Source organism: Gossypium hirsutum, chromosome D06 (genome assembly GCF_007990345.1).
Source record: "Gossypium hirsutum isolate 1008001.06 chromosome D06, Gossypium_hirsutum_v2.1, whole genome shotgun sequence".
NCBI classification, from domain to species: Eukaryota; Viridiplantae; Streptophyta; class Magnoliopsida; order Malvales; family Malvaceae; genus Gossypium; species Gossypium hirsutum.
Window position 1 is genome coordinate 19892699 of NC_053442.1, and position 9625 is coordinate 19902323.

Below are 9625 nucleotides of genomic sequence, written 5' to 3' on the forward strand. Positions count from 1 at the left end.
ATACACATAATAGCCAAAGGTGAAAGCAAATGCTCAAAAGCAACTTGATTCTGTTTGGAATTAATAGGCACATGATTATTTGGAATATGCAGCGACTTGATCTAAAATACATTTTATCTTAAATTAAAAAAGAAAAAACATTTTATCTCCAACTAATTGATATTTATATTTATACATATTAAAATTAAATTTATATACAATTCTTAATTTTATTATCAATTTTTTTACCAATTATTTATTAAAAATTAAATTCAAGTTTAAACAAAACCTTAAATAATGCATTTCAATTTGAATTTCGTAATAATTAAGATTTTAGAGATAAACTAATATTTAGTTCTTGAATTTGATAAAATTTTTTAACTTGGTTTTTAAATATTTTTATCCACATTAATTTCAGAACTTGACAACTTTCTTCAATTTGATCTTTAAATTTAGATAATATTAAGGTGTGATGGTGACGCCAACTATTCCAGAATTTAAGTGATGATGTGGTCTAATTTTAAAGTTTAGGTCATCCTAATAAAATCCAAATTTAAGAGTAAAATTGAAAAAATCTACTAAATTTAAAGACTAACGGAGACCAAAAAAGAAAAACCCCCAAAGAAATTGTGAGGGACTAAATGATAAAATATGATTTCAATCACAAGTCCAGGAAGAAGAGAAGAAATAAAGCTCAATTATTGCAGAGAAGCCCAGATGTTAGAGGTGGCCTAATAACAAACCCAAATCCAGCTAAAGATATTTTGGGCACTTTTATCATCCGGAAAAGAAAAGGCTGAAGCTGTCTTTGACACAAGTTTTTGAAGATGAAGAACCCGTGGTTCAGGTGAAACAAAATAAATTATAGCAAAAATAGAATAAAAATAAAATGGAATGATGGATTTGATGGTTTGCCTGCTAACATACGTTTTTCTATTTAACTCTGCGAACTTTATGAGGATTTTCTGCGATACATAAGAATCGACAATGGGTTTTAGATTGAATCTCAAAGGTGTTTTCCCAGTTCCTTCTCATTTTCTTCCCAATTATTCACCTTCCAGGCTTCCTTCTTCTTCTTCTTCTTCTTCTTCTTCTTCTTCTGGTGAGTTCAATGGATTTTCAAATCCACTCTATCCTTCTTGCTTTACTTAAAAGGAAAGTTAAGCTTTTAAATTTTCTGAGTTTGGTTAGATTGAGGTAATTGTAGAAGTGTCAGTTATTTGCTTAGTTGAATTTGTATTGCTGCATTGTTTTAATGTTAATTGAAGCTAAGATGAAAATGATGTCCCTGTAATTTAGCGAAGTTTTAGATTTTGTTAAAAATTTAATATCTTGCTTTTTAGATTTAAAAATTCGAATTCAATCATTGACAGCTTTAGTGTTTTCAATCAAATTTGGTTGCTATATCAAAAGTGTTTACTGAGTTCGTAATGAATTGCTTTTGAAGTTGGTATGATTGTAAGAGTGAATGCAAATTTTAACAGAAAATACTAACTGCATTAAGATTGAGCAAGGACTTTTATATCGATTTAACTAAAACTTTTTTAGTACAATACTAAATCTCAAACTTTATTCAAGAACAGGGACTGGCAACATGGTTTGGCCTAAAATTAACTTCGACTAAGAAGTTGGTTATTTTTCCATTTCGAGCGTTTACTATGCAGTCCATGCAATTGAATTCCAATTCTATCTCTGGCCTTATCTTATACCAAGTGCTTGTCTTTGGGTTGTTGTCAAATTTTCATTTCTTCCCTTGGTTTTTTTTCACTTCCATTCATTTTTCTTTAACACAGTTAGAGGGAAGGAGGCTTCTTTTAACTCAACCAGGCTGTCTTTCCTGTCTGTAATATCTGATGAAGGTGTGTTTCTATCAAAAGATCCTCCAAAAGCATCTGCTTCACCTGCAGCTCTGCAAACATTAGAAAATGGTTGCTCAGATATAGAAGAAAAGGTGTGTGGTTGAATATCAAATTATATCTACTGAACTGCACGCAACACTTTATTGTCCATTTCATAATTTTTCACTGTCAAGTATCTTGTATTATTCTGGATTTTTTTTTCTCTTCCAGGTAAATATTGACAAGGGACCACAGTCACGGAATTGTTCCCATGTTATGGTTGGTAAATCGCATGAACCGATTAGAGGGAACAGATCTTCCTCGTGCGCAAGCCCACAGACATGCAAGGCATCACGTTATAACGTGCTTAAGGATAATCTCAACGTTTTGGAGGAGACATTTGTTGATTCAGATGTGTTAAGATTGGAGAGGGAAATCCTACTACAACTAGGAAGGCTTGGAGCTCTAAATTTATTCAATATCTTTCTGTCTCATAAACCTTCAAATATTTTCGACCTATCTGACGTTGCTGCCAATAGTGTAGAGTGTAATATGAATGGTTTGGTGGATAGTGAAAAGGACAAGATTATCGTTAGCTCTAGAAAAAATAAACAACGAAGAAAAAGAAGAGAAAAAGCGGTAGAAACTACTATAATTTCTACACAGTTGCTGCCTACCAACACCCTACATGGACGTTATCAAAAGCCCAAACGTTCTTCTCCTAAAAGAATGTCAGACTCTAGAAAGAGAAGATCGGCAGTTGCTAGGAATGAAGTAGAAATGTCAAAGGGTGTTAAGGTTGTCTTACAAGTTTAGTATATGGAATGCATATTCTTTTGTCACACACATCTTAAGGCAACCTCTGACCTCTCTATGCTTTTTCCAAGCAGGTGGTTGCAAACTTGGAGAGGATTAGAACAACTTTGGAAGAGGAAACCGGGAGAATTGTCAGCTTGAGTTGCTGGGCAGAAGCAGCCAAACTTACTGAGAAGGCGCTGCAACAGCATTTGCATTATGGTTGGTACTGCAGGGATGAGTTAATAAGGACTACACGCTCCTTAGTCCTCTACTTTGCAAGGAACTATAGGGGTTTGGGAATAGCCCACGAAGACTTAATCCAGGTTAGTCAGGCCTTTTTGATATGTTTGGTTGTCTACATGCTACACTTTTAATCATTTCCAATCAAGTTATTATTCTACATAAAGTAATTTTCTGAGCAGATCTTTCCTGATTAACAATGCGGCTGCCTAGTTTTTTCTTTTTCTATGTTTACACTTCTGATGTTTTGGAATCTAATCAACAGTATGAATAGATTAGGATGAATCTTCTCATGGGAAGTATCATCTAGGCTAAACCACTAAAAAGGCCCTTGGACTAGTTTACTTTTTTTAATAAGCCCCTATACTTTTACTGAACCCAAATAAGCCCTATGCTTTAATTTGTACTTAATTTAGCTTATATTTTAATGAAATGTTAATTTATGTTAAGAGCATTTAGGCATAAATTAAAGGTTAAGGACTTATTTAGATACAAGTTAAAGATTAAGGGCTAATTTCGGTATATATTAAATTTCAAGGGCTTATTTCGGTGTAATAAAAGTATAGGAGTTCATCTAAATAAAGTGGTAAAGTTCAAGGGTCTACTTTATATTTTAGCTTATTAACGATCATGTTGGAAAGGGTGGGCTGGTTTCTTAAATACTACAACAATTCTGATAATATAATAGCCTTGATGTGCTTTTCCAACTAGGTTCTCTCTTTAATTGTATTGATAAGTAGTCATGAATTAGCATAACCAATCAGAAGAAAGCAAAATTTCCTTATGGAATCTGCCTGGTAAATTGTTAATTGTAATGTTTCAATATTTGTGTAGGCAGCACTATCTTATTGTATGGGACCTTTGACATATCATGTAAGTGCAAAGATAGAAAGGTGATGTTAGTTTAGCTTTCTTACAAAGAAAATTTTAACTTAATTTATAGTATATTTTATCTGAAACAAATCTAATGGATTAACATGTTTCCTAAAAGGTCAGACATGTTTGTTTTACACGTTTCCTATTATCTTAACTTTAATCCTTCAGACATGGAAAGGCGCGAATGGAATTCTTACAGGCATGTTCTCCCTTGCAGCTATCTATTTTATGGATGTCACGTAGACCCTTATTTTTGCAGGCTTGCGAACATAATCAAATGTTTATTTACTTTTTCAAATTTTTGTACAAATCATAAAAGTTAAAACAGTGAGATTATAAGAAATCATGGCATGATTAGAGAGGGACATATTTTCCTTCATGTATTCTCTATTTCCTTTGGTTTCCAAATCCTGCCTTACTAAACGTTCAAGTTTATTTTGTTGTGTTTAACAGGCGGGAAGTATAGGAGTCCTCCAAGGTGCAGAAAGGTTTGACCACACAAGGGGATACAAATTTTCTACCTATATACACTACTGGATAAGGAAATCAATTTCGAGAATGGTGGCACGGCATGCTAGAGGGATTCAAGTTCCCGTACGTAGCTTTCTCTATATTATTTCTCCATGCAAATATCATGGTAATAAGAGCTGGAGCTTGACCAATGTGTTATTCTCCTGTCCTTGCTTTCTTTCTAGTGCACGTTAAGCAGGGCGATAGTACAGATACAGAAAGCTAGGAAGGCCCTTAGCAAAAGCCATGGGAAATACCCAGAAGAGGACGAAATTGCCAAGATTACGGGTCTTTCTTTGTCCAAAATCAGGTCGGCTAATAAATGCTTCAGAGTTGTGGGTTCAATTGACCAGAAAATTGGAGATTGTATCAATGCAAAATATTTGGTATGTCATTATTTCTTTCCGTTCGCTGCCTTCTTTTCCTCTCCTGCATTATAAGAAAAAGGCATTAGAATTTCATTAGTTTTATTATAGAAGAGTTTCTGTCATTGATATCCCTCAATCCCCTTGTTTTACATCGGTCAGATCTCAACTGTTAACTGGCTAGATAATGGCAAGAATTGCGAATGGGAATGGTGGAAGTTGCAGCATCTGTTAATATGAAAAAAAAGGGCACTTGAAGCTTATCTTTGTTCCTTGTGTTTAGGATTGCTTTCTTCTTTTTGTTAAATGCAAGGTTTATATTGCTTCAACGATGCTACCAAAGAACCTAACTTATTTAGGTTAAATATCTTAGTTCTCTTAACCCTATTTTATAACCTTACATGTCAGTATTTTCGGAATAATTTTGTAATATGGTGGATTATTTGTGGAAAACATAAGGGCTTTCAGTGTTACTATATGGAAGTCGTTTCGATATCGTTGAAGCAAATATGCATTGATACATTCTATGAATTGAATGAAGTGGGGCAAGAATATCTTTTTGTTTTTCCTTTCTCCCCTGCATTATCTTGAAGCTTTAGATGATGATGGGTTCGGAGTACTTTTCATTATATTGCTTTCTAGTATCTGCATGTGCATTCTTATTTTTCATGCAAGCTTGATATGGCATCAATGAAGATGCTTTGATTGACAACACGTGTGGGTATATGATGATGCAGGAATTTATTCCAGATGCATCAATATGTAGCCCGGAGAAAACTGTGATGAGGCAGCACATGAAGGAAGATATTCATGATCTTTTGAATGGTCTGGAAAAAAGAGAGAGGCAAGTGATGGTTCTACGCTACGGACTCACGGGTTCTCCCCCGAAGTCACTCGAGGAGATTGGGAGGCTTTTTCGTGTGAGCAAAGAGTGGATAAGAAGGATAGAGATGAAAGCAATGGCGAAATTGAGGGATAAAGAAACCTGCAGAAATTTAAGCCACTATTTGGACTCTTAGTTCCAATTATGGTTCGAGATAACTCCACTATTGGCTGTTTTCCAGAGGTGTTTCGAGCCTGAGAACACAATTAACTTCCATTCTCCCAACGCTATGACAGATGATTTTGCTCGGGAAATGAATCGCTCTCTCGAAGAGGTTGGCAAAGGCAGAATAAAATCAAACATGGTGCTTTGTTTAAGGCAAGCTTGGTAAATTATCATTGGAAGCCTTTAATGGCCATTTTGTATTATCTGAAACTCTGCAAAGTTTCCACTGTAAATGTTCATTTCATCTTCTCTTGGATGAAAGAAAGCTTTAGTATTATTGCAATATCATTACAAATCTCTTGTATGTGAAGTTGAAGATTGGGTCAATTTTACCACTTGGATATTGCCTTTGTAAGTTGCAACTCTGCCATATCTAAGCCAAGCATAAAGATCAAACATTCTGTCTGTTTTATGAATTGCCCCTCTTAAATGCAATGCATCTCACCCACACTTGTAGGTAAGAAAACATTTGTAACTATAAATCTAGACAAATAATAATAATAAAACTGTTCAAGTTCTTACGATCTTGAAAGCGAAAGAATTAATGAACATTTATTGAGATTATTCTTCCTCTTCATGATTTTGTACCTTTTTTCTTTTAATTATATCCCATAATTTCGGACTGTTAGAATTAAGTTACCTGAATCATTATTTAAATAAAATACTGTGGTAAAATAAAATAAAAGTAAAATCCCTATAGAATTATACTTCTTTTATTTTATTTTAGAATAAGGTTTTTTTAAACCTTATTAAACTTCATCTATTTGATATTGATTAGAATAAGGTGTTTTACTCCTATTAGAATATGGTTTTACAAGCCTATAAATAGACATAGTCTACTCTTGTAATTAATTCGAATTCGACATAATAAATTTTCTTCTCATCTGCCCGTGGTTTTTTCTCGAAAGGGTTTTCACATAAAATCTGTGTGTTCTTTATTTTTATTTCTCTTTTATTTGTGATATATTGTCATTATTGATATTCTATTTTTACAAATTGGTATCAGAGTTTTCGGGTTGTTCATCTCAATTACGGTAATGGCGTCTTTGATATATGAAATTTCGTTGTTGGATCGCAACACCAGATTCGCGTTGTGGTAGATAAAAATGTAGGCAGTTCTTACACAGATGGACTTAGAGGAAGCCCTATTAGGGGTAGATAAGATGCCTTCAACATTAACGGAGAAAGAGAAGAAGCGTAAGGATCGAAAGGCGTTAACATAGTTACATCTACATTTGTCTAACGAAATTTTGTAGGATTTGATGAAGGAGAAGACCGCCGCTGAATTATGGAAGAGGTTGGAACAAATATGTATGTCGAAAACTATAACTAGTAAGCTGCATATGAAGCAGCGTCTTTATGCTCATCATTTGGAGGAAGGTGCTTCTGTGCACGAACACTTGACAGTGTTTAAAGAAATTCTCTCAAATTTGGAGGTCATGGAGGTTCAGTATGATAAGGAAGATCTAGGGTTGATTCTACTTTGTTCGTTGCCCCCGTCTTATTCAACCTTTAAAGATACAATTTTATATAGCCGAGAGTCTCTCACAATTGATGAGATTTATGATTCTTTAACCTCGTATGATAAGATGAAACATATTATGGTTAAAACCGACTCTCGAGGAGAAGGTCTCATTATTCGTGGGAGACAAGATCGAAATGCTAATGATGATCGTGGAAGGATACAGGAATGGAATCCTCGCGATAAATCTAAAGGTAAATCGAAGTCTTCAAACAGAGGTAAAACTTATAACTTCTGCAAGAAGAAATGGCACATTAAATCTGAGTGTTATAAGCTACAGAATAAGATCAAAAGAGAGGCTGCGAATCAAAATGGAAAACAACCAAAAAATTCTAGTAAGGCTGATGTTGTAAAAGACTACAGCGATGTTGAGCTTCTAGTCACTTCTGTCAACAATTTTAAAGTAAGCGAAGAGTGGATCCTTGATTCGGACTGCACCTTCCACATGAGTCCCAATCGGGATTGGTTTACAACTTACGAAATAGTGTCTGAAGATGTTCTGATGGGAAATAATGTTTCATGTAGAATTGCAGGTGTTGGAATAATTAAAGTTAAGATGTTTGATGGAGTTGTCAGAACACTTAATGACGTACGGCATGTTCCAGAATTAAAGAGAAATTTAATTTCGTTGAGTACTCTTAATTCAAAAGGGTACAAATACACAGCCGAAAGTGGAGTTCTGAATATTTTCAAAAGTTCCCTCGTTGTGATGAAAGGGTAGAGAAAGACTGTCAAGTTATATGTTTTGCAGGGCTCTACTGTTACTGGTGATATAATTGTCGCATCCTTTCCTTGTCAGATGAAGATATTACTAAACTTTGGCATATACGCCTAGGGCATGTGAGTGAGAATGGCATGACAGAATTGAGCAAAAGAAGACTTCTTGATAGGCAAGAAATTTGCAAACTGAAGTTCTGTGAGCACTGCATTTTTGGAAAACAAAAGAGAGTTCGATTCACCAGAAGAATCCATAACACGAAAGAAACGTTGGAGTACATTCATTCTGATCTGTGGGGGCCATCCAGAGTGCCTTCGAGAGGTAGAGCTAATTATATGCTAACTTTTATTGATGATTTTTCCAGAAAAGTGTGGGCGTTCTTCCTGAAGCAGAAATGCGATGTGTTTTTTACATTTAAGTCTTGGAAAACCATGATTGAAAAACAGATAAGAAAGTAAATAAAATACCTCCGCACAAACAATGGCTTAGAGTTCTATTCTGATGAGTTTAATAAATTGTGCAAGTTAGAAAGGATCGTGAGACACTTGACAGTTCGTCATACTCTACGACAAAACGGCATTGCAGAACAAATGAACAGAACAATCATGAAGAAGGTTCGATGTATGTTGTCAAATGCCAACTTACCAAAGTCATTTTGGGCCAAAGCAACCTCTACTGCATGTTTTTTGATCAACCGATCTCCATCCGTTGTCATTGAAAAAAAGACTCCACGAGAGGTATAGTCTAGTAATCTTGCTAACTATTCTGATCTAAAGATTTTTGGTTTTCCTACGTATGCTCATGTTGATAATGGAAAATTGGAACCGAGATCCATTAAATGTGTTTTTCTTGGTTATAAAGCTGGTGTAAAAGGGTATAAGTTATGATGTCCTGAAAATAGAAAAATGGTGATCAGCAGAGGATGTTTTTTATGAAACTACTATGCTACCTAACTTATCTCTTAAAAACTCTTCCAATAAAAAAATCAAAAGCAAGTGAAGCATCAGATTAATACAGAATCTACAACAGAGTCGACTATTGAAGCCAGTACAAAAATTCAAAATAGAGTTGCTTCTTCACCACAATACTCTATTGCCAAAAACAGAACTAGAAGAGAAATTAAACCTCCAAAGAAGTATGCCGAGGCTGATCTAGTTGTTTATGCTTTAAATGTAGCTGAAGATATAGATGCAAACCAAGAGCCATCTAATTATTCTGAGGCGGTTAGTTGTGAAGACTCGAAAAAGTAGATGTTTGCTATGCAAGAGGAGATGGAATCACTACACAAAAATAAAATATGGGATCTTATAAAACTTCCTAAAGGTAAAAAAGTTGTTCGTTGTAAATGGGTGTTTAAAAAGAAAGAAGAGACTCCAAGAGTTGAAGACCCCAGATATAAAGTAAGGCTTGTTGCAAAGGGTTACAGTTAAATTTCAGGAGTGAACTTCACAGATGTGTTCTCTCTAGTTGTGAAGCATAGTTCGATTCGAGCTTTGCTTGGTATTGTGGTCATGCATGATTTGGAGCTTAAGTAGTTAGATGTAAAAACTCTATTTTTGCATATAGAACTTGAGGAGGATATTTACATGCAACAACCAGAGGATTTTACAGTATCAAAAAAATAGGACTATGTTTGTTTGTTGAAAAAGTCCCTTTACGATTTGAAACAATCACCAAGACAGTGGTATAAGAGGTTTGATTCTTTTATGACTTCTCATGATTTTAAAAGAA

General features: G+C 34.6%; 1 protein-coding gene across 5 annotated transcripts; it reads left to right on the forward strand.

Moving 5' to 3' along the window:
• The first annotated feature begins 686 nt into the window (after positions 1-686).
• On the forward strand, positions 687-5989 carry LOC107901502 (RNA polymerase sigma factor sigC). Of its 5 annotated transcripts, none has more exons than XM_016827541.2 (8): positions 687-826; positions 1773-1930; positions 2049-2615; positions 2708-2938; positions 3690-3728; positions 4185-4325; positions 4427-4627; positions 5344-5989. In XM_016827541.2, exons 3-8 carry the CDS (start codon positions 2094-2096, stop codon positions 5623-5625), a joined length of 1416 nt encoding a protein of 471 aa, XP_016683030.1. In that variant the 5' UTR covers positions 687-826; positions 1773-1930; positions 2049-2093; the 3' UTR covers positions 5626-5989. The 5 variants fall into 5 exon arrangements, with proteins under 5 accessions (XP_016683030.1, XP_016683029.1, XP_040951686.1 ...); XM_016827539.2 differs by having other exon boundaries at positions 789-1081; XM_041095751.1 differs by lacking the exon at positions 687-826 and adding an exon at positions 848-991.
• Positions 5990-9625: the final 3636 nt, after the last annotated feature.

Coding starts and splice junctions, on each gene's coding strand:
- LOC107901502 (XM_016827539.2), top strand. CDS start 967: ATGGGTTTTAGATTGAATCTCAAAGGTGTTTTCCCAGTTCCTTCTCAT. Junction 1,082..1,772: donor TTCTTCTTCTTCTTCTTCTG/GTGAGTTCAATG, acceptor TCTTTAACACAG/TTAGAGGGAAGGAGGCTTCT. Junction 1,931..2,048: donor GCTCAGATATAGAAGAAAAG/GTGTGTGGTTGA, acceptor TTTCTCTTCCAG/GTAAATATTGACAAGGGACC.